This window comes from Papio anubis, chromosome 2, assembly GCF_008728515.1.
Source record: "Papio anubis isolate 15944 chromosome 2, Panubis1.0, whole genome shotgun sequence".
NCBI classification, from domain to species: domain Eukaryota; kingdom Metazoa; phylum Chordata; class Mammalia; order Primates; family Cercopithecidae; genus Papio; species Papio anubis.
In genome coordinates this window covers 47,397,709-47,421,748 of record NC_044977.1, presented here as the reverse complement: position 1 = coordinate 47,421,748, position 24,040 = coordinate 47,397,709, and the positions used below count along the sequence as shown (strand labels likewise).

Below are 24,040 nucleotides of genomic sequence, written 5' to 3'. Positions count from 1 at the left end.
TTTTGGGGCACTTACTATGCTAAGTACTGTTTTAAGATGTAATATGTATTATCTCATTTAATTATCATAATAACCCTATTAGGTAGTATCATCATTATTCCCTTTTTGTAGATGGGAAAAGTGAGGAGCAGGGTGTCTAAGTTCCCCAAGGTCACATAAGGAAAGAGTGGAGCCAGGTTAGGAACCCAAGGGCCCAGGCTACGTGATCTTACTTCACATGTTCCTGCCAGAATCCTGAAGGGGTCAAGGGTCTGTTTTTACTATAGTCTGTAGGTAGAAGGGGCCGGGAGCTGTTTTACTATAATCTGTAGGTAGAAGGGGCATCTCTCACTCTCCTTCTAAAAATTAATTTTTTTAAAAAAATTAAGATAGTTGTAGATTCTCATGCAGTTATCAAAAATAATACCAGAGAGATTCTGGGTAGCCTTTACCCAGTTTCCCAGGAAGGGCATCTCCTAATAAGCATATTTTTTTTCCTTCCTGTTTTCTAATGGACCACTTTCAAAGTAGCTTCTTTCTGCTCCATAGGGCCTTATTGGAGGTCCTGTGAGACAGACAATAAGGCCCCATGAGGCAGCCTCACGCTCCAACATCAGGAGTCTTTCTCAACAGGCCCTTTTGAATGTTAAGCCTCCATCTGCAGTGAGCCTCGTCCCAGGTGCAATGAACACAGCTCAGCCCATGACAGCACAGTCACAGAGCCTGGATGCCAGCTTCTCAGCCTGGAGTGTGGCCTTGGGGCACCCTCCACCCTGCTCCCTGCATCCTGCCGATAACATCCCACTTTTTGCACCATCCTCAAGATATCTTGGGATGTAAGAAACAACAAACCTACCCACAAGGGAATGTGATGTGTTGGCTCGAAACCTGGGAGGGCCAGAGGTACAGCAGGCTTCGGGCCTGGTTTCATTCAGGGGCACAGTGATATCGTCAGTGGCCTGAGTTCCTCTTGCTCTGCTATTTTCCTTCCATGTTGTGAGCTTCATCTGCGGCTGGAAGAGGGCCGCCGCCAGCCCCAGGCCTGCGTGCTTCCTCCAGCTCCTCCACGGAGCAGAGGATCTCCCAAAACCTCTCAGCATGCCCTTGCCGGTCACGGAGGTCCCAGGGCAGTGTGCTCTAAGGACCAGGCATCTGTGTGTGTGCTCCTCTTTCCCTCCTCGCTGGGTTCCCAAACTTGGTGTGTATGTGAACTCCTATAGACGCTGCATGTGCACATCTGTGATGACCACACTTTATGGGGATTTGGGGGTTGTGGTAGGCAAAATAATGTTTCCCCTAAAAGGTCCACAGAAGCCAGAACCTCCCAAGTGGGTGGCATCACACAGCAGGGGGGCTGGGGCTGCCGATCAGAGAGAGCATCCCGGGCTGTCCAGACAGGCCCAGTGTAACCCCAGGGTCCTGAAAAGTGGAAGAGGGGTCAGAGAAGAAGGTGTGATGAAAAAGCAAAGCTGGGTGGCTCAGCTGCTGGCCTGGAAGGTGGAGGACAGGCCACAAGCCGTGAAATGGCGGCGGATTCCAGTGGTTGAAAAAGGCAAGGAAGTGGATTCTTTTTAGAGCTTCCAGAGGGAACGCGGCCCTGTGGACACCTTGATTTTGACTCACGGAGATCTATTTTGGGCTTCTGAACTACAGAGCTGCAAGAACATAAATTTGTTTTCAGCCACTAAATTTGTGGTCATGTATTCTGGTGGTGGCAGGAAGTGAACACAAGTGGGGACAGTGTGGCCTTCTGCCTGCTGTGTAACCTCTGCGTCTGCACATTCCCTCTCCTCCAGAAAGCGAGCAGGATCAGAGCAGGGCCTTGTGTCTCATCTTTCACCTCCCTGCCCAGTGCGGTGCTGGTGCTGAAAAGGGCTCAGAAAATGCTGAGTGTGTGACCAGTGCCTTGAGGTCATCGCCATGACTGTCCTCCCCCAGACCATCCTCCATGGCGAGGTGGCCTCCTGCTTTGTTCCGGGAGTCCTGATCAGCACCAGCACATGCTCTGCAGAGCTGGAGAAGGGGGAAGGAGAGGCCTGCCCCTGGAGCTGGGCCTGCTGGTTCCCAGCCTTGGGGACACTTTGCTCCCTGCCATTCCGGGGCCACCCTCATCATGGCTCAGCCCTCAGACGCTTCATCCTGAGGATGCCGGGCACCCTGCAGGCCGGTGGCCGAAAGAGGGTGGACACGAGGCTGCAGGCACACTGCGGGGTGGCTGTGGGTCTTCCCTCTGCCTCCACCCATGTCTGGCCATGGAGCTGGAGGCTTCGGTTGCGTTTCGGGCTGTGAGATTCTCAGCTGCTTCACGGCTGGTAGAGGATCATGGGCTCCTGAGTGTCTCAGCGCTGCAGGGCGAGTGTGGCTTCCAAGCTCTCCTCTCCAGGCTGGCCGTCCACTCCCTACCTGGGCTCCTCTCTGCAGTGGAGACCAGGCTTCGTGTGAGGCTGGCCTGCCTCCTCACTTGGCTACCACCTGCCACATCTCTCAATAAGCCCAAGTGCCTCCAAGTGGCTTGAAGCCACTCACAGCACAACGGGAGCCTCCCAGGGCTGTCTCTGGTGCTCCTGAGCACCCACAGAAAACCTAAGTACGCTGTAAAGGTCACCTTCTAAACAACTGCCAACCCCTAGCAAAAGAGGGGATGGTCAGACACCCCTACGCCTGTGGCCCACCAAAGCAACAGCTATGGGAAACAACAAGAATTTCCAGCTCTGGGTGACTTGTTAACAAAATTCTGCTACACCCATGATGGACTACTGTGCAGGTGTTAGAAACTGGCAGATCCACACGCTCCCATATGGAGCACTGTCTTTAAGAGATATTGTTGGTGAAAGAATAAGTTAGAACCATGTCTTTTGTGTGTGTGTGTGTGTGTACATATATGCATGTGTAATTATCATAAAGGAATATGCATATATATTCCTTTATAGTACATATACTCCCTTAATACAGTATTTTTCTTCCATCAAAAGAAAATTTGATGGAATACACCAGAAGTTGGCAAGCTTTCTCTGCAAATGGCCATAGACAATACAGAAAGCAGCCACGGATGATGCAGAAATGAATGAGCATGGCTGTGTTCCAATAAGACGTTTACCAAAATGAGTGTCGGGTGGGACTTGTAGTAAACAAACAAATATGTTGAAGATCTGAGAGAAAAAGCAATACTGGATAAATAGCTAAGAAGTGACTCAGGTTCATAAACCATCAGCTTTCAGTAGCCCTGAAGAAGCTACCCTACTGCAGTGAATGACAACCTTGTCACCTGACATCCCAGGGACCAGGGACTGTCTGAGTCCTCCTCTTTGGCAGGGGTAACAAATGCCATCCTAAGAGAAGGTGGCATTGTCAGGGAAGGTTGGAGTACTACTTAGGAAATGCTGGGCTACAAGTAACTCCAGGTGGCCTGAACAATAAGAAGCATTTATTGTAACAATTAGCACCTGGCAAAAAGCCTCCCACCTGGTTGGTTTAGTGGTTCAATTACATCACCAAGGCCCCGGATGCTGCAGGGCCCGTCCCCCTCTGTGGATCACCTGCAGCCGTCTCCAGCCACCTCTGTTACTACTGCAGGGCGGTAGCTGCAGGTGCAGGGGGCAGGCTGACTTGCTAAGCAGCAAATAGCCCATCTCTTCCTCAACATCGCTTTCAAAGGTGAGAGAAACTTTCCCTAGCCCCTCTGCAAACTTGCCTTTATGTCTCTTTGGCCGGGATTGTGCCACATGGCCATGTCTAACTAACCCCTGGTAAAGGAATGGGATTGTTACGTTTATTGTTATGCCTGGGTTGTGCTGGGCATGTAAGCTGGGTCAGGGTCCTTGTGTCTGTAAATGAGGAAGAACAGGGACACACTCGACTGTCTGCTAGGTAGACAAAGTGGGTGACAGGACTCTATACCCCAGGGCCTCCTCTCCTGTCTCTTGGTGCCCCGGGTGGGCCAAGGCTGAACAGCCGAAGCCACTGGGTAGTGGCTCTGTTTTAGGAACACTGATGGAGAGGCAGGTCCCCTTGTCAATAGGGTACTCCCTGAAAGATTTTCTGGTCTTTGATTTTGGCCGACTGGCCATTCTTTTCTGAACAAAATTCTGGCCTGTCCCTGCTCTCTGAATCTGACAGCAAACACAGACATCCTCCATCCTGGGCTGCACCCAACCCACACTGTTGTTCTGATCTCACTGCTCAGGTTTGCCCAGCCTCCCCCTACCTTGGCCCCCAGTACACGTCTCGCCAGGCTGCCGGGCCTGCTCCACCCTGCTCAGTGGCTCTGGGCTGTGGATGATGTTCTTAGAAGACGTCCTTGCCTGAGACCGTGTTGCTAGGGTGTAAAGACCCAACTCTTGGTGTGGCCTCCAGGTCTTTTGTGAATGGTGTCTACCTTTTTGATTTTTTTTTTTAGATGGAGTTTTTATTCCTGTTGCTGGAGTGCAATGGTGGGGTCTCAGCTCACTGCAACCTCTGCCTCCTGGGTTCAAGTGATTCTTCTGCCTCAGCCTTCCAAGTAGCTGGGATTACAGGTGTGCACCACCACACCCGGCTAATTTTTGTATTTTTACTAGAGACAGGGTTTCATCATGTTGGTCTGGCTGGTCTCGAACTCCTGACCTCAGGTGATCCGTCTGCCTAGGCGTCCCAAAGTGTTGGGATTACAGGCATGAGCCACCGTGCCCAGCCTCTCCCCAGTTTCCTGGCTGCCCTCTTGTGCAGCACCCTGGGGATGCCCCTGCTGCCCCAGCCATCTCACGGCCCTGCCCCGGGCCTGCTGCTGCTTGTCCCCTCGCTGCCACTCCCCAACTCAAGGGACCCTCAACATCTCCTGGACTGCAATGTGAAAAACAAAATGAAAGTGATCTTTTATTAGTAAAAATTTATTCTGTAAGTTCAAATGTGAAGCATTTGCTCATTATGAAGTCAGGGAGAACAATGCCACCGTGTTGAACACACTGGGTTGACAGCTGCAGGCTTCTGCCAGTCTAGCATCCCAATTACTTCCTTATTGTGTTTCCTTGCTCAGTGTCAGACAATCCTGTCACAAAGATAAGAATTAGCAGATAGTAGAAGTTTTATAAGAGCCCATCGTGCAGTACTGCAACAGCCTTCTATTAAAGTGAAAATAGGAGTGATGGGAATATATTTCAAAGTTGAATTTCTAACGGTATCTGGCTGCAGGTGGGGAGGGTCATGTTGTTTTTAACTGCAAATACAGAAGTCAGACAAGAAGCACCAAGAACTTAAAATAGGCACTAACCCAGGCAAGCAATCTGTTGTATGGAATCAAAGAAAAATCAAGATCAGACATCTGAAATCTGTGAAGCACCAGTTTCAACCTCAGGGATTCCTCAGAAGAAGTTTGAGAAATCCTGCCCTGGATGCCTGCCTCCCTTCAGTGCTAAGCCAGCTCCTGGTCACTGCGATCCTGGCTCCAGCAGAGGTCATGCCCCTTCTCGGTCCTCCCTCAGCACTCTCTGGAAAGCTCCACTGGGACACTGCCCAGACCTCGCATTCGACAGGAATGGTGTTTACCCATTTATCTTGCCTCCCACAGGCGGGTGATGGTCTCACCCAGTGTGACCCTCAGGTGTCTCTGCTAAGCTGCCGCAGGGCTCTGAATGTGTCCATTGAGGACATTAGGGGCCTCAGATCTGAGTAAACCCTTGCTTGACTCTCAGCTGCCAACTGGAGGAGCCAAGCAACAGGGTATGGGAAATTAAGAACCATCTCAGCCGGGCACAGGGGCTCACACCTGTAATCCCAGCACTTTGGGAGGTCGAGGCAGGCAGATTACGAGGTCAAGAGATCGAGACCATCCTGCTCAACATGGTGAAACCCTGTCTCTACTAAAAATATAAAAATTAGCTGGGCGTGGTGGTGGGTGCCCGTAGTCCCAGCTACTTTGGAGGTTGAGGCAGGAGAATCACTTGAACCCAGCAGGTGGAAGTTGCAGTGGGCCGAGATCGTGCTACTGCACTCCAGCCTGGTGACAGAGAGAGACTCCATCAAAAAAAAAAAAAAAAAAAAAGAAAGAAAGAAAGAAAAAAAGAACCATCTCAAGCCATATGCACATCTGCCCCTAAATCCCAAGGGACTGCACTAAAGCACTGAGTCTGTTTTGGGCACCTTACTTTGGGAAGTGCTGACTGCAATGATAATGACAGTGATGATAATAATAGCAGCTAAAACATGCTTCTTATTTCAGGATTTCACAGACACTTTGCTCAGCACTTACTCAATCCTCACACCAACCCTATAAAGTATGTATTAATATTTTCCTTCAAATCTGCATATGAGGGAAACGAGGCTTTAGAAAGGTCATCTTGCCCGAGTTCACATGGTTAGCTAACTAGCAGAGCTGGGGCTGGAGCCCAGATCTTGAACATCTAGGAGATGTGCCATGACGTGCCAACAAGGCCTCCTCGAGCCAGGGAGATGCGGCAGCTTTCTGGACTGTTCTAGCAGGTGGAGTAGGCCCAGTGACTCTGTGAAGAGGAATGCAGGGAAGTGGAGGCCCTGCGGAGGCCATCCTCAACCCTGGGCGCCAACAGCCAACACAGCAGCTAGGAGGAACATCTTTGTATCAAGAAAAAGAACGCACAGATCAATCATGACCATCCACTGGGGAAAGAGTAAGCTCACTTTAACTCAGATTCCTGGACATGCTCGGGGCCCAGGCCCTCTGGCTGAGAAACACTGCCCCATGCTGGCCATCCAAAATGTCACCCATATGCCAGGTACTGTGAGTGCACTTGGGGCACAAGTGTGAAGAGAAAGGCGGGGCCCCCACCCTCCCAGAGTCGAGCCTACTTGGGGCCAACCTACGCTGGGTCTCCTGGTCCCTCTCCTTGGTGGCAGAAATAGGTTTCCAACAGCCTCCAGTTTTGGCAAGACCTGCTTGTCCTGCCTGGTGGGCAGCTGGAACCTGGGGGCACAGGCTAGCGGTCATCACAGTCACACAGCTCAGCACCAAACAAAGCTGTCTCTACTTAGGGTTTGTCTCTCTCTGAATTTACTGACCACTCCTGCTTCCAAAAGAGCCTTGTACAATGTGAAACTTTTTGGAGAAGTTGCTGAAGAACAGCTATGAAGATGCACTCATTGACTCCACTGTGCTTCCAGAATTAGAGATGGGAAGTAAGATAGACGGACTTCCCATGTGTCATTTAAATGTTGTTTCTAACATATATTTTGGGAGTGACTGTCTTCTGATTATGCTCAATTGTGGGCTGAAGTGGGTGGCTCCATCTTTATTGCACAAGCCGGGCCACAGGGGTGGCAGCAGCTGGAGGAGATGCTACTTCCCCTGTCCTCAACCAGAGCCTGCTGTGTCCCTGGCTTGGGTGGCTTGGGCCAGTCCTGTTCAGCCAGGACTACCCTACAGAAGGTCGTATGTGTCTGAGAGGTGGACAAAGGCAGCCTGGGTAAGCCCACTCCAGGACACCCCCTGCCAGCCCCGGAGTGGACCAGGCTCCACCTGGAGTGGACAGAAAACCCCACATTCCCGTCCCGGACAGAGTCAGCCCAGGGCAGGATTCTCTGGCCACTGTGGTCTGGCTTGAGTGTCTCGGCTGTTAGGGGCTGGTAGCACAGCTAGCGCTGGGCTGGGTGGCATTGCTTCAGTAGAAGGAGATTCTGAAGGAGAATGGCCAGTGTTTATAAGACTGAAGCTGGAACAGAGCACAGAGAGAAGTCTCCTTTAACTCCCTATTTTGAGACAGCTCCCTGGCTTACAGACCAGGTCCAACTCCTCATTCTTTCAGGCATTGGTCATCTAGCTACAACCTATTTTTCCAGCCTTGACCGCAAACCCTGTGTCCCAGGCAATCTGGCCCAGCCAGGGTGCTGCAGACAGGTACGAGCTTTCCATATCTGGGCCCTTGCTCGGCTGTTGCCATGAACTCATCATCGACTGCCCCCATGGGACCGCTTCCTCCTCATCCTTTTGGGGCCCCAGTCAAAGGTCTGCTCCTTGGCAATGCTGTTTGTGAGTCCCCAGCAGAGTGAGAGCCTCCATCTGTTGCCCTCCTGTGGCCCTGTGCCCCTCCTGTGGCCATCATCACCTCTTCCTTGTAGTGTCTCATTTACCCTATCAGACTGGGAAGTCCCTGAAGGGAGACTCCCCATGCTCCCTGCCCAGTGCCCAGCACACACTGCTTCTTCACACACAGGCCACTACGCATGCAGTGCATATGACTGGCATGACAGAGATGCTGTGGGCCCTCTCCGTTCTGAAGGCCTTGTTTGCAGACACAGCGGGAGGTCCTCCAGCAAGGTCACCTCAGTGCTCATTGCCTTCTTCCACCAAATCTGAAGGCGGGGGGATGAGGTCTCGGGGATTCATCCTGGCCACCAGGCAGACATCATAGCTGTCATGCATGAGGACGTTGATGGCTACAACATTCCACTGGTTTTCCCATGGGTCCAGTTCCAATATTTCTTTGGAGATAACCTCATGGCGATCTGAAAAACAGCAAAGTGGGAAGACAAAAGTCTTATGTGGGTATTAAATTCAGAGGCCATCAGCACCATACTGAGTAACTTCCTCCAAAAGGCAATGTCTTAGTCCACTTGCTGTTACTGTAACAGAATACCTAGGACTGGGTAGTTTATCAAGAAAAGACATTTATTTGGCTCACAATTCTGGTGGCAGGAAAGTTCAAGACTGGGGATCTGCATCTGGCGGGTGCCTTGGCTGTTTCAACTCATGGCAGAAAATGGAAGGGGAGTGGGTGTTTGCAAAGAGGTCACTGGGACAGGGAAGGAGTAAAAGAGAGAAACCAAGAAAGCCAGACTGTTTTTTTTTGTTTTTTTTTGTTTTTTTTGAGATGGAGTCTTGTTCTGTCACCCAGGCTAGAGTGCACTGGCACAATCTTGCTCACTGCAACCTCTGCCTCCTGGGTTCAAGCAATTCTCTTGCCTCAGCCTCCTGAGTAGCTGGGATTATAGGCACGTGCCACCATGCCTGGCTAATTTTTGTAGTTTTAGTAGAGGCGGGGTTTCATGATGTTGATCAGGCTGGTCTCAAACTCCTGACCTTGTGATCTGCCTGCCTTGGCCTCCCAAAGTGCTGGGATTACAGGCGTGAGCCACCTCGCCCGGCCGCCAGACTGTTTTTAACAGCCCCTCTCCCAGGAACTAATCCATTCTTATGAGAGCCCAAGTTCACCCCCAAGGGAGGGCATTAATCTATTCATGAGGGATCCATGACCAGACACCTCCCACCGCCACACCGGGGACCAAATTTCAACATGAGTTTCAGAGAGAACAAACTCAAATCACAGCAGGACGTAAGCACCAAAAATTAATTAACAACTGAATAAAGATACTTTAAATGGAAGACAGTGTTCCTGACTTCTAAGAAATGAAGAAAGGCCACGTTCACAATTCAGTCAAAAAGTATTCAAGAAGTTCTGATGGGGCATGCCGTTGTCTCCAGATGAAAAAGTGTTCCAATGCCATACAAATGATTAGCAATGATGCGAACAAGGGTTGAAACTGCCCTATTTCCACCCCCATAGAGGAGGCGTGGCTGGAGTCATGTGGTCCTGGGCTAGCGCTGCCCTCCGAGCTTGTGTTTGAGATAGAGACGCTGTCAGCTGGGGTCCTGTGGAAACACAGCACACTCCACCTGGGCAACATGAACGGTTCAGTCAAGGGACCTTTAGAACACTGTGAGCAGGGCTTAGGAAGGCCCATGGGGGATGGCACAGTACCCAGGACTAATCACAGCAAGGAGCTGTCACTGTCCCTAGACCTGGAAGGCGAGGGAGGGAGTGAGCACTGGAGCTGCAACAGGGGACCTGTCTGGGGAGCAGCACCTGGCTTGGGCAGAGAAAGACGGACATAGCCATCCTCAGCAGGGAGGCAGCAGGGAGGGCAAATACCCTGCATTTTTTCTCTTTTTATGTGAAAGTCAGGTGCAGGCAAGGGAGAGGCTCAGGAAAGCAAGGTTTCTCATCCTCACAGATCCCAGAGGCAGGAGGCAGAAGACAGGAGTGAGGGGAAGGTGAGAGTCCAGGCAGGGGAGAGTGGACACCTTAGGGCTGGCTCATTTGAATAATTTCAGTGGGTGTGGGACAGGAGTGGTCTCTGGTTACCTGGTGCCTGGCCCTGGGATGACTAAGGCAGAGGCACACTGTCTCTCAGGGTGTTGGGGCCAGACAGAGGAGGTGTGGCTCTGGGCTGGCTCGTGTGCACAGCAAAGACGTGCTCTAGGCAGAGCCCTTTCTTGTCCTTAAGGACTGTCCAGCCTGGGGGCAATCATTCCCCAAGCAGAAAGGTCTCTTAAGATGTCAAAGCATCACAATCTACATAAAATTTTAAATGTTTACAATATACCCTGACTCTCCTTTCTTTTCACCTGATAATTTCCTGCTCTTTCCTCCTGCTAACTGAACCAACCAGAAGCCAGAGAGGAAAGGAACCGTTAATGCTGTCTGTAGAGGCCATCCTGGAAGGACACAGCGAGAGGTGGGGAAGGGTAGCGGGTGAGTGTGGAGGGACAAACGGAAGATTCCCAGCTTGGATGCCTATTTAACAATTTTATGATAACTAAAGAACATAATGTGTGTAAAGTACCCAGCCTGGTTTCAGCATGTGGAAGTCAATTTTTGAAAATGGTCTGCGTGTGCTCATAAAGGATGCATATCCTGTAGCTGTTAGCTGTGGTGTTCCACGTGTTCATTAGGCCTTGTTATTCAACCCTTCCACATATTTGCAGGCACCTGCCACCACTCCCAGCTCATTTTTGTATTTTTATTACAGACGGGGTTTCACCATGTTGGCCAGGATGGTCTCAATCTCCTGACCTTGTGAACCGCCTGCCTCAGCCTCCCAAAGTGCTGGGATTACAAGCATGAACCACCGTGCCTGGCCAAAAAGACGATCTTTCTCACACCTGGGTATGTATCACAAACATGCTGGAGAAAAAGTGGGAACTTTTGAGGAAAACTGGCAGGACACTGGATTACAGAATTTGTTTCCTCCAAAACCTAATGAAATAAATCCCCAATCCCCAAATATACTTGAACCCACTAACCAATCTCAGCAACATCAAAAGTGGGATAAATTGTTTTTAGAAGCAATTCTATTTATATCAGAATCTGTTAAGTTAATAATAATGACTATTTTATTGGATAGTATTAGGTGCTTTAAATGTATGATCTCATTTAGTCTTTTGAACAATCATCTGCGAAGGATTTATTATTTTCTCCATTTTGTAGAAAAGGTAACAGGTCCAGAAAAGCCAGTTAACTTGCCTCAGGATTGACAACTGATACGTGGCAGAAGCAGGCTCTGAAGAAGCACATGGAACAAGCTGTCTTAGAAAGTCTAGAATCTGGGATGTATATCAGACAATAGTAAGGGATTATGTGCATAGGTGTGAATTTCGCACAGTAGATATATTAAAATATCCATCCAGTTAGAGATGGATATTAATGTATTTTTTGATAAAATGACCTGATTATTAGATTTGTTTTAAAGTACTCCAGTAAAGAAAAGTAAAAAGAAGAAAAAAAAAGTACGTTTGGAAATAAGAACAGCAAAATTGTTGAAATTGGTGTGGTCAGATTGGCTTAATTGTATTATTCTTTCTAATTTGGTATATAATGTGAAATTTCTAAAAGTAAAAACCAACCAAAAATCTAAAACAGAATTTGTATGATTTTGATTGGATTTTTATTAAATTTATAAATCAGATTGGGAAAGGTAACATCTTAACAGTTTTCTAATCATGCAGCATGATATATTTCTCAATTTTGGGAGTGGGAGAAATGTTTTATGTCTTTCAGTGTAATTTATTTAAAATAACCCATTGGCTGACTCAGAGTACTGCATTCCTCCTGGCCACAGAGGGGTAGTTTATGGATGGAATTATAATCCAATCAAAGACAACTACACTTGGCCGGGCATGGTGGCTCACGCTTCTAATCCCAGCACTTTGGGAGGCCAAGGTGGGCGGATCACTTGAGGTCAGGAGCGTCAAGACCAGCCTGGCCAACATGGTGAAACCCCGCCTCTACTAAAAATACAAAAATTAGCTGGGTGTGGGGGCGCCAAACTGTAGTCCCAGCTACTTGGGAGGCTGAGGCAGGAGAATTACTTGAATCCAGGAGGTAGAGGTTGCAATGAGCTGAGATTGCACCACTGCATTCCAGCCTGTGCGACAGAGCGAGACTCCATCTCAAAAAAATAAAAAATAAATTAAATAAAGTAACCCAATGATTACACTAGCAATGCCAAAACTAGGGAATTCTGTTAGACCTCTTACCTCAAACCAAAAACTTTGAAATGTGCTAGAGACAGATTAATTTGAACCAAGCTTGTTTTATCTTCTCTTGTTCTATCTTCTTGAAATGGATGCTTAGTTCCTTTTTTTTCATATTTCAATGTCTTCTAACATGTGCACTTAAGGCTATAAATTTCTCCTAAAAAAGAGTGCCTCTTTTTAGAAGATTTCTGGTGCAGTTCAAATTTCTCCATAGTTTGCAATCTCAGGCCTAAGTTCTGCTTTAACCCAAGACTTATTTAGGAAAATGTTTTAACCTCTCCAGCTGCGTGTATGTGTTAGTACACGCATGTGCACTTGACTACCCTTTCACTGAATGCTTCTAATTTAACTGCATTATGGACAGCACATATTGCTTCTATAACTTCTATTTTGGGAAATATATTGAGATTTTCCTTTGTCCTAATTTTTTGTTGTTGTTTTTTGAGACGGAGTTTCGCTCTTGTTGCCCAGGCTGGAGTACAATGGTTTGATCTCGGCTCACTGCAACCTCCGCCTCCCAGGTTCAAGCAATTCTCCTGCCTCAGCCTCCCTAGTAGTTGGGATTATAGGCATGTGCCACCACACCCGGCTAATTTTGTATTTTTAGTAGAGACGGGGGTTTCTCCATGTTGGTCAGGCTGGTCTCGAACTCCTGACCTCAGGCGATTCGCCCGTCTCAGCCACCCAAAGTGCTGGGATTACAGGCGTGAGCCACCATGCCTGGCCTCTTTGCTGTAATTTATGGTTAGTCAATGTATGTGTTCTATAAGTATTTAAAAGGAAGGTATAGGTTTTGTTTGCTTGGCATAAGTTTCTATATTTCTATGACATTTAAGTTGCTAATTATGCTATTTAAATCCTTGATACCAGTGCTGTCCAAGAGAACTCACTGTGATGAGGGAAATGTTCTGTAATCTGTGCTGTCCAATAGAGTAACCACTGCCCATATGTGGTGTGGAGTAATTTGAAATGTGGCTAGTGAGACTGAGAAGTGATTTTTCCATCTTATTTAATTTGAATTAGCTTAAGTTGAAATTCAGATAGATGTAAGTGGCTGCTGACCATTGTGCTGTGTTGGGCAGCTTAGTTCTGGATCTCTTTTTGCTTTAGCTTTAAAAAATCAATTAGATCCATGGATTTCTGAAAAAGTCCATGCAAATTTTGTGGATTTATCCATTTACATGACTGTTTCCAATAGTTTCTGCTTTATATGTTTTAAAGTTGTGTGTTAAATGCACAAGGGGTCATGCCTGTTATTTCAGAGTTCTTGGTAGCAACAACAGAAACCAATGTTGGCCGGCTTTAGCAAAATGGGGATTTGTTGGAAAGAATGCAGTTCTCCAGACTGAGGAGAGCTAGAGGCCCAATCTGGCCAGAGAGCCACCACTGTTCCTTCACACTGCCTGCTGCAGCTGGTGGGCACAACTGCGGGACACACTGCTGACCCCTCTGGCTCCTGGAGTGAGAAGCTGCTTGGCACAACACTGGTACTGTCTGTCAGAGGGTAGCTGAGGAAGGCCCCGCTCCTGGCCTTCCAGTGGGAGCAGGGCACTGCATCCACTGTGAAGGGAGAGGGCTTGGACAATGGATGGCCCAAACAATGACAGGTGTCTGGTACAATTGTGACATCTTCTCAATTATCTTCCCACCCAGGTGAAGTAGCCTTTCCCATCTCATTCACTGCACGTCTTGGAGTGCATCTTTTACCATTGCCATGGCTGGGTTTTGCTTTGTTTTGTTTTAGTTGAATGAAGGCTTTCAGTGTCCTTATTCAAATTAACGCAGGGTGGACCTTTTAAATTTTCAGAATAGATGGATTTTCTGCATTAATTTGTTTGTTTCAGTGTTTATTAGGGAGGCTTTTTTTTTTTAAACCATGTATACATATCACATCTTTCTTAGAAATCTCTTATTTACAGGGATGAAAATCATCACATTAATGCAAAGTAAAGAAGCTCATCAGTGAGTTTTCTGAACTGTGAATGAGATTGTGCTAGTTGGCAGATCTCTCCTATGGCCCCAGAGGTGAACTCTCAGGAAGAACACACATGTCAACATTTCACCCTGAAGACTTTGTGCATCTTCTTGGGGTCATTCTTGGTGCTCTCCTAAATTTTCACTCTAGCAGAGTTCCTAAAGCTCTGCTTTAGGAGAGGAGGCCAACTTTAGGAGAGCATACCAACTTTATCCCTGTCTTGCTTAACTTATTTTTCTGTGTTTATTTTCCTTTCATCTTGTTTCCTGATTGACTTTCATTTCTATCTGGCTGTGCTTGATGCTATATGTGTTGTATTTGACCTTACTATGTTGATGATGTGATGGCCCATGATAAGCCATCTTGAATCTCATTCTGTCTTGCATGAGTGGGTGTAAGAATAAATCACTTTAGGAGAAAGTGATTGGTATTTGTAGCCACCTATTTATGTGGGTTTGGGTTCTTGAGGTATCATCCACTAACAAGGAAGAAGAAACAGGAGGATGAACCCGTGTTAGCGCCACTCAATTCAGTTAACTTTCCAGAAACAGGCACACTTAAAGCACTCATTAGGGCAGTCAGGAAACTCTCCTGCACCTTGCCACCCCAATAGTAAGCAACTTAAAACACTGTTTTACAGGAAAACAGGCACAGATACATTATGGAATAAATAAGAAATTGACATGTTTTCTTAAGGTAAATAATAAGGCGTCATAGAAATTCCCTGTGTATGGTAGGCTGCCGTGGGCCGCACCTCATGCTTTTTAGGGGGTGCTCTCTGTTGCTGGAGGTACTTCAGTGGGGAAGTTTGAGAAACAACGCTTTAGTTTAAATTTCATCCTTGAACTCAGACTATCAGAAAACTGAAGCCATCGGGTGCTTTTTCATCCCATGTAGATTTCCTCTGACTTGCTCTTTGGTGAAATACTAGCTTGCTATTTTATTTATTTTAGGAATATTATTGAGGACATTTCCCACTACCCTATGTGAGGCTATGGGGAGAAGTTTCTCTCATGTTTAAAAGATGTGTGTCCTCTAACAAGGGATTTGTTCTTCCCTGGAGGATACTGCAAATCTGTAACAGAACATTCTTTTCCTTTTTGCTCTGGGCTCTCGTGAGATCAGAGATAAACTAGTGGTCTGTATATGGCCAGTGCATAAGAGCTTTAGGGCATACTTGCATACCAACTTTACCTCTGTCTTGCTTAACTTTTTTTTCTGTCTTTATTTTCCCTTCATCATTTCTATCTGGCTGTGTTTGATGCTATGTGTGTTGTATTTGATCTTATTGTGTTGATGATTTGATGGCCTATGATAAGCCATCTTGAATCTCATTCTGTCTTGCATGAGTGGGTGTATGAATAAATAATAAATAATAAACCATACAGTGAGTAACTGACCCCAGGCTAACTTGGCTAGCCCAGCTGGTTGGTTTGTCTTTGAGTAAGGGGTGGTACCTACCCTCTCTAGTGGTGAAGGAGCTACCTGTCAGTGAAAGAGGCAATTTAACAGCCCCTGACTCAAACAAAAAAGGGAGCATCATGACTGTCACAAATGGGCATGACCAGCAGATGGCCCTGGTCAGTGGAGGAGGCTGATCATCCGCCAAGTGGGCAAAAAAAGAAACAAATGAATGTCTGTATGTATGTAGTTGCTTACCTGCAAAAGAAGTGGAACAGAGGAGCAGAGTTCTTTATTGTTCTCTAGCGTATACAAGCATAATTATAAAAGGCTGCATAGCAACATTCTCTGTGTATGAATTTAATTAATCACAGATTTTATATTTCTATCAAATTAAAAAAATGGATATGTAAAGTCACTTTTTATTAAGGGATAATTGATATTCCATGTAATAGATTAGAAATGAACTCTAACTATTCTGGGTTTATTTATAAGACATATAGAGTGTTTTATGCATCAAGTCACATGTAAGAGTTAAAACAGGAAATGGTTCTTAGACATTTTCAGAAAATGCATTAAGTTTTCTTTAACCACAAGTGGAAGGCCTATGTGATGAAATTATATGACAAAGGGTTAGGCCCTTGATCAGCAAGTTTGGAAGAGTGTGGTAGTCTAACAGTGTGGTTCAAAAGCTCAGCCTACACATATGTATGTAGACACAAATTCCGGAACTGCCATTCTAAGTACCTAGGAGGGTATGTCCACTCAGCTTTTTATTATTTTAAAAATTCACATACAGTAAAACTAACTTTTTGGGGAGTCTAGAGTTGCCAGAGTTTAACACATGTGTAGATTTCTGTAGCCACTATCACAATCAGTTTCATTCCTCCAAGAATCTCTATTCTCTGTCCTTGTAGTTTTGCCTTTTCTAGAAAGCCATATAAACAGAATACCGTATGTAAACTTTTGAGCCTGGCTTCTTCGACTCAGCAGTGTCTCTGATATTCATCCACATGGTGGATGTTTTATTAGTCTGTCCCTTTTTACTGCTGAGTAGTATTCCATTGTATGGTTGTACCACAGTTTGTTTATCCATTTATCTGTTTAAGGACATTTGGATTGTTTTCAATATTGGCAATTATAAATAGAGCTATTGTAAATATTCATGTATCAGTTTTCATGTTAATACAAGTTTTTTTTCTTGGGTAAATACTAATACCATGTGCTGGGTCATGTGGTAACTATATTTTAACTTCATAAGAAATTGGAAACTTTTTCAGGGTGGCTGTACCATTTCACATTCCCAACTGGTAATAACTGAGAGTTTTTGTTGCTCCACACTCTCATCAGCTCTTCATGTTGTATTAAAAACAGCCATTTCAATAGTTGTGTAGTGATATGTCATTGGATTTTAATTTGCATTTCTCTAATGACTAATGTTGTTGAACATCTTATTTCACATCTATATATCTTCTTTAGTGAACCGTCTGCTCAAATCTTTTGCCCATTTATTCATTCCTGTGTTTGTTTCCTTACTGCTGAGTTTTGAGAATTCTTTCTATGTTCTGGATAGAAGTTTGTTGGACGTGTGGTTTGCAAATAGTTTTTCAGAGTCTGCAGTTATTCTTTTCATTCTCAACTGTCTTTTGCACAGCAAAAACTTTTCATTTTGATGAAGTTCAATCTATCCATTTTCCTTTATGGATCATGCTTTCAGTGTCACATGTTAGAACAATTTGCCTAATCTAAGGTCATGAAGATTTTCTTCTGTGTTATCTTCTAGAACTTTTAAAGTTTTATGTTATATTTAGATCCATTACGAGTTAGTTTTTGTGAGGTATGGGTTATGGTTCTTTTTTTGCATATGGGGGTCCAAATGTTTCAACATCATTTGTTCTTCATAGGTGAGTTTTGGTACTTCATGGCTTTGAGGAATTTGTCCATTTTATCTTAGCTGTGAAATTTATCTATAGAGTTGTTTGTAGGATTCCCCTTATTAGCCTGCTGATGTCTGTGAGGTCTGTAATAATATTATTTCTTTCATTCCTGATTATTGGCAATTTGTGTCTTTTCTACTTTTGTCATTTTCAGTTTGGCTAGAGGTTTATTTTTTTTATTTTTTATTTTTAGGAAAAACAGTTTCTGGCTCATTCATGTTCTCAATTGTTCCTTTGTTTTTAATTTCTGCTGTTATCTTTATTATATCCTTTCTTCACTTGCTTTGGATCTTTGTTTCTCTTTTTTATCGAGTTTTTTATGGTAGAAGCTCAGATTGTTGACTTGAGACCTTTATTCTATTTTTGTTTTTGCTTAGTTCAAAATATTTTCTAATTTCCCTTGAAGCTTCCTCTTTGGCACGTACATTATTGGAAATGTGTTGTTTAATTTCTGAGTATCTTCCTGTTATCATTCTGTATTTGATTTCAAGTTTAATGCCATTATGGTCAGGGGGCATTTTTTTTTGTGGTTTTAATTCTTTTAATAATTTAAGATTTGGTTTATAACTAAGATATGGTCTATCTTGATGACTATTCTGCGTGCCGTTGAAAAGAATATGTATTCTGCTGTTGCTGGATGAAGTGTTCTATGAATGTCAATAAGATCCAGTTGGTTGGTGGTGGTGTTCAGTTCTTCTATGACCTTGTTGGTTTTCTGGCTACTTATTCTATTGTTTAATGAAAGAAGAACATTGAAGTCTCCAACTATATATATGAGTTTGTTCATTTCTTCTCCTTTCCATTCTATCAGTTTTAGTTTCATGTATATTGAGGCTTTTGGTTAGGTGCAGATATATTTAGCATGGCTATATCTTCTAAGCAAATTAATCATTTTATCACCATGGAATGTTCCTTCTTACCCCTGGTAACTTACTTTGCCTGATATTAATACAGCCACTCCATTGTTCTTTTGATTAGTTTATGCATGGTATGTCTTTTCCCCTACTTCTACTTTTAACTTACTTATGGCATTCTAATTAAATTTGATTTCTTGTAGACAGTATACAGTTGGGTCTGGTTTCTTTATGCATTGTAACAATCTTTGTCTTTTAATTAATTTGTTTAGACTCCAGATGCAAGTGAATGGGTGTAGGTGTTTTCCAATAAAATTTTATTTATAAAAATATTTATTTTAAATAATATTTTATTTTATTATATATTTTTTATATATTATGTATTTATATGTTATATATTTATATATCATATAATATATTATATATTTTATATATAATATATATTTATATATTTTATTTATAAAAATTCACCTGTGAGCTATTATTTGCCAATCCTTGGGTTAGACCATTATATTTAATAAATATTAATACATTTGGACTTAGGTCTACTATTTTATTATTCAAAAAATTTTTCCCAGCTGGACACGGTAGTTCATGCCTGTAATCCCTGCACTTTGGGAGGCCAAGGTGGGTGGATTACGAGGTCAGAAGTTCGAGACCAGACTGGCCAACATGGTGAAACCCTGTCTCTACTAAAAATACAAAAATTAACCGGGGGTGGTGGCACAGTAATCCCAGCTACTTGGGAAGTTGAGACAGGAGAATTGCTTGAACCTGGAGGCAGAAGTTGCAGTGAGCCGAGATTGCACCACTGCACTCCAGCTTGGATGACAGAGCAAGACTCCATTTAAAAAAAAATTTTTTTTTCCCTTTGTTTTCTCTTTCCTGCCTTCTTTTTGGATTATTTGAGTATTTTAAATATTCCATTTTAATTTGAGTTTGTATAGTAGTTGTTCAAAGCATAATATACATACTTAACTTTTAACAGACTACTTTGGTATAACATTTTATCACGTCAAGTGGAACGTGTGACTCTTTCCACCACGTAAGTCCCTTACCCTCCCCCTCTACGTTGTAATTGTTGTCACAAACATGGTCCAAGGAAATGACCCTTGCTATGTAACATAAACATGCATTGAAAATATCACTAGAAAATGTGAACATTTTTGCTATCAACAGTTACACGTATTCTAGAGAATTGAAGACAAGAAAAACAGTCCCTTATATTTTCCCAGGTATTTGTCTTTTCTGTTTCTTTCCCTTGACTCCTGAGGTTCCAGGTTTCTCTATGGTATCATTTGCCTTCCATCTGAAGAATTTCTTTAGCTTTCTCTTTATGAGTAGTTCTGCTGAGAATAAATTATCTTAGTTTTTCTTCACCTAGGAATATCTTATCTTAATTTTGCCCTCATTCTGAAGGATATTTTTGCTGGATATAGAATCTAGACAGTTCTTTTAATTAATGCTTTAAAAATTCTGTTCCACAGCCTTCGGGCCTGCATGGTTTGAGAAATTCAGTCATTCTAATAATTGTTCCCTCATTGTTATCTTTTGTTTTTCTCTGGCTTCTTTCAAAAATTGTTTTCTTTATCTTTGGTTGATTATAATGTATTTGTATGTGGGTTTTTCCAAGTTTATTCTCTTTTTAGTTTTGTGGGCTTTTAAAATCTATAAATGTATGTCTTTCGTCAAATTTGACAAGTTTCAGCCGTTATTTCTTCAAATATTTTTATGCACCCACACCCTTTCTCCTCTCCTTCTGGGACATGATGACATTAATATTAGACTTTTTGGTATTGTCGCTGAGGTATGTTCACTTTTTAAATTTTTTTCTCTTTGTTATTTAGATTGGGTAATTTTCGTTTGTCTGTCTTCAAATGCGCTTGCTTTTCCCTGCCATCTCCATTGTGCTATTGAGTCCATTCAGCCATTTAAAAATCTCAGTTATTTTCTTTTTCAGTTCTAAAATTTCCATTTGGTTTTTTTCTTTTTTAAAAACATAACTTCTATTTCCTGCTGAGACTGATTTTTCTGTTGAAACTGAGACTTTATATACCTTTTTTTTTTTTTTTTTTTAGATGGAGTCTTGCTCTGTCGCCCAAGCTGGAGTGCAATGGCGTGATCTCGGCTCACTGCAATCTCCACCTCCCGGGTTCAAGCGATTATCCTGCCTCAGTCTCCTGAGTAGCTGGGACTATAGGTGTGCACCACCATGCCTGGCTAATTTTTGTTTTTAGTAGAGATGGGGTTTCACCATGTTGGCCTAGGGTAGTCTCGAACTCCTGACCTCAGGTGATCTGCCCATCTCGGCCTCCCAAAGTGCTGGGATTAAAGGCGTAAGCCACCGCGCCTGGCCTATATCCCTTTCAAAAGTGGTCGCTCTTAATCCCTGGAGCACTAAGTCTTAGAGATTTCTTTAAAGTCTCTGCCTAGTTATTTCAAAATCTGTGCCATCTTGGAGTTGGTATCTGTTGATTGTCTTCTCTCTTGTATGATCTGATTTTTTTTGGTTCCTGGTAAGTCAAGTAATTTTGGATTATATGCTAGGCATTTTGAATATTATATCATATGATTCTAGGTCTTGTTTAAATCCTACGGAAAATGTTGATTTTTTTGTTTATTTGTATTAGCAAAAAAATCAAAAACTGACCCCGTTGGGTAGGCCACAAGTTCCTGGCTACCTTCTGTGTGCTGTGTTTCCCATGTCAGCTCAGTTTTCAAAGGCTTTGGTAGACAGTTTAGGGCTAAATCATGGGTGTGTGGCCCAGGAGCTCACATCCAACTTTATGAGATCACTTTCTTGAGCTCCCTTCTGTCTGCAATCTTCCTCACATTTTCCTGATTCCAGGAACATCCTTATGCCCCTTCCTGGCCTTCGAGCTAAAGAGCTGGAGCTTTGGATTCTTTCTTCTGCTGCACACTTTCCATGAATATGCATGCCTCCAAGGTGACGTGGCCAGTGGTCCAAGATGCAAAAGCAATGGGGACTCTACTCAGACTCTTGGGATCAAAGTTTCCCTGGTCAGGGAAAAGGGGGCCAGCCCAGCCCCTGTTGCTGCTACCACCTGGGAATGCCTGGGGGCTTGGGAAGGGGGTGGGGTAAAGAATGCAAAAAAGAAAAAAGGAAAAAAACCTCCCCCACTCTGTCTGACCCATGGGAGCCCTCTTTCTTCCTCCTTGGAACAGAAAAGGAGGGGTTTTCTTAGAGTTTCTGTCCATACTTGGTCTGAAGTTCCAGGCTTCAGGCTGTCTTTGAGTTCAGGCCAGGAGATATCAAGGAAAAAAATGAGACAATGATTGTTGATTTGGTGGTATTTCAAGTTCTGACTTTCTTCCCCAATCTGCCCACTAACATTTACTTTTCAGAGTTCTCAGATTGCTGCTCGATGCATCTGGCCAGAAGGTTTAGTTGCCTTTAGTGGGACAGACAGGGTGGAGTGTGCTGACTAGAGCCCAGTATTCCAGTCTGTTGTTACAATCAGGGAATGGCCTTAGTTTTTGACCCAAAGAGATGTTGGGATGTTGTCTCAGCAAAAGGTAAAGAACAGAAGTTGTAATGGAACAGAACAGAGAACTCAGAAATAATGCTGCACACCTACAACCATCTGATCTTCAACAAGGTTGACAAAAAGAAGCAATGGGGAAAGGACTGTCTATTCAATAAATTGTGCTGGGATAGCTGGCTAGCCATATGCAGAATATTGAAACTGGACCTCTTCCTTACAGCGTATACAAAAATCAACTCAAGATGGATTAAAGACTTAAATGTATAGCCTAAAACTATAAAAACTCTGGATGATAACCTAGGAAATACCATTCTGAACATAGACTCCAGCAAAAATTTCATGACAAAGATGCCAAAAGCAATTGCAACTAAAATAAAAATTGACAAATGGGACATAATTAAACTAAAGAGCTTCTGCACAGCAAAAGAAACTATCAACAGAGTTAACAAACGACCTACAGAATGGGAGAAAATATTTGCAAAGTAGGCATTGACAAAGGTCTAATATCCAGAATCTATAAGGAACTTAAGCAAATTAACAAGCAAAAACCAAAACAACCCCATTAAAAAGTAGGCAAAGGACACAAACAGACACTTTTCAAAAGAAGACATACGCACAGCCAACAAGCATATTAAAAATGCTTAATATCACTAATCATTAGAGAAAGACAAGTTAAAACCACAATGAGATACCATCTACCATCTCACACCAGTCATAATGGCTATTATTAAAAAGTGAAAAATAACAGATGCTGGCAAATTTGCAGAGAAAAAGGAATGCTTATACACTGCCGGTGGGAATATAAACTAGTTCAGCCATTGTGGAAAGCAGTTTGGCACTTTCTCAAAGAACTTAAAACAGAACTATCATTCGACCCAGCAATCCCATTATTGGGGATATACCCAAAGGAACATAAATCGTTCTACCATAAAGACACATGCACGTATATTCTCACTACAGAACTATTCACAGCAGCAAAGACCTGGAATCAACCTAAATGCTATCAATGGTAGACCAGATAAAGAAACTGTGGTAGACACCATGGAATACTATGCTGTCATAAAAAGGAACAACATCATGTCATTTGCAGCAACATGGTTGGAGTTGGAGGTCGTTATCCTAAGTGAACTAACACAGGAACAGAAAACCAAATACTGCATATTCTCACTTATAAGTGGGAGCTAAATACTGAGTACACATGGACACAAAGAAGGGAACTATAGACACTGGGGTCTACTTAAGGGTGGAGTGTGGGAGGAGGGTGAGGAGGGTGAGGATCAAGAAACTGGATGATGAAATAATCTGTACACCAAACTCCTGTGACACACAATTTGCCTAGATAACGAACCTGCACATGTACTCCTGAAACTAAAAGTTAAAAAAATAACTTAATTAAAAGTGTAACGAACTAACACACACAAAAAGAACAGAGGTCCTGTTATACATACACACGATGGAACAGCATCCACCCATAAAAATGAATAAGGACAGCCTCTACTACTTAACATGGAAAAGATTTCTGGGAGACAACTTAAGTGCAAAAAGTAAACTGCATAGTTTTACGGGATCTCTTCCACATTTTCTACTATTTGCAAAGGAAAAACAGTAACTATACAATGATGAAATTAGATCATATCTTGACTAGGTAATTAAAATGAACTTTGCCAGCAAGGAGCAGAAAGACACAGTCTGCCTCCAGATGTGATGTCCTGAGATGGACATATATCAGTTAAGTAATATTGCAGCCAGGAATGTATAAACTGAATTTAATCACCAGAAACATCGGATAGATCTCAAGAGAGGAAGATTTTATTCTAAAAGGGGGAAATTGTGCTAATTAAACATGTTAATGTTGTAAAAAGCAAAAAAAAAAAAAAAAAAAAGATGTGTTAAACTGTTCCAGATTTAAGAAAACTGAGAAGACATGTCAACAAGCACAATACTTAGACTGGCATGGAGAGAAAAGGTGCTATAAAAAGAACATTACTAGGTCAACTGAAAAAAATCAGAAGACTAAGAGTAGAATAAATAAAAATATGGAATCAATGTTAAAATTCCTAAAATTGTTAGCTATCTGTGTTTATGTAAGAAAATATTCAGATTCTATACACTGGGTAATTAGGTGT

The 24,040-nt window shown here is 43.5% G+C and overlaps 1 protein-coding gene and 1 long non-coding RNA gene across 3 annotated transcripts in view; one reads left to right on the top strand and one right to left on the bottom strand.

The window, feature by feature from the left end:
• Window positions 1–4,826: 4,826 nt before the first annotated feature.
• The window catches only part of KBTBD12 (kelch repeat and BTB domain containing 12), a 76,401-nt gene continuing 57,187 nt past the window's right edge, over window positions 4,827–24,040 (bottom strand). Inside the window, exons 6-7 of one of the 2 annotated variants that reach the window (XM_009181374.4) lie at window positions 8,248–8,430; window positions 4,827–5,002 (exon numbers count right to left, since the gene is read on the bottom strand). In XM_009181374.4, coding sequence (XP_009179638.2) covers window positions 8,249–8,430 — 182 coding nt within the window. In that variant the 3' untranslated portion in view covers window positions 4,827–5,002; window position 8,248. Of the gene's footprint in view, window positions 5,003–5,949; window positions 8,431–24,040 lie in introns of those variants that run through there. The other variant, XM_009181375.4, reaches the window with a different exon arrangement.
• LOC116273730 overlaps window positions 10,784–24,040 on the top strand; it is a 33,582-nt gene continuing 20,325 nt past the window's right edge. The window contains exon 1 of the long non-coding RNA XR_004182080.1: window positions 10,784–10,871. This is a non-coding gene — a long non-coding RNA (uncharacterized LOC116273730). The remainder of the gene's footprint in view (window positions 10,872–24,040) is intronic.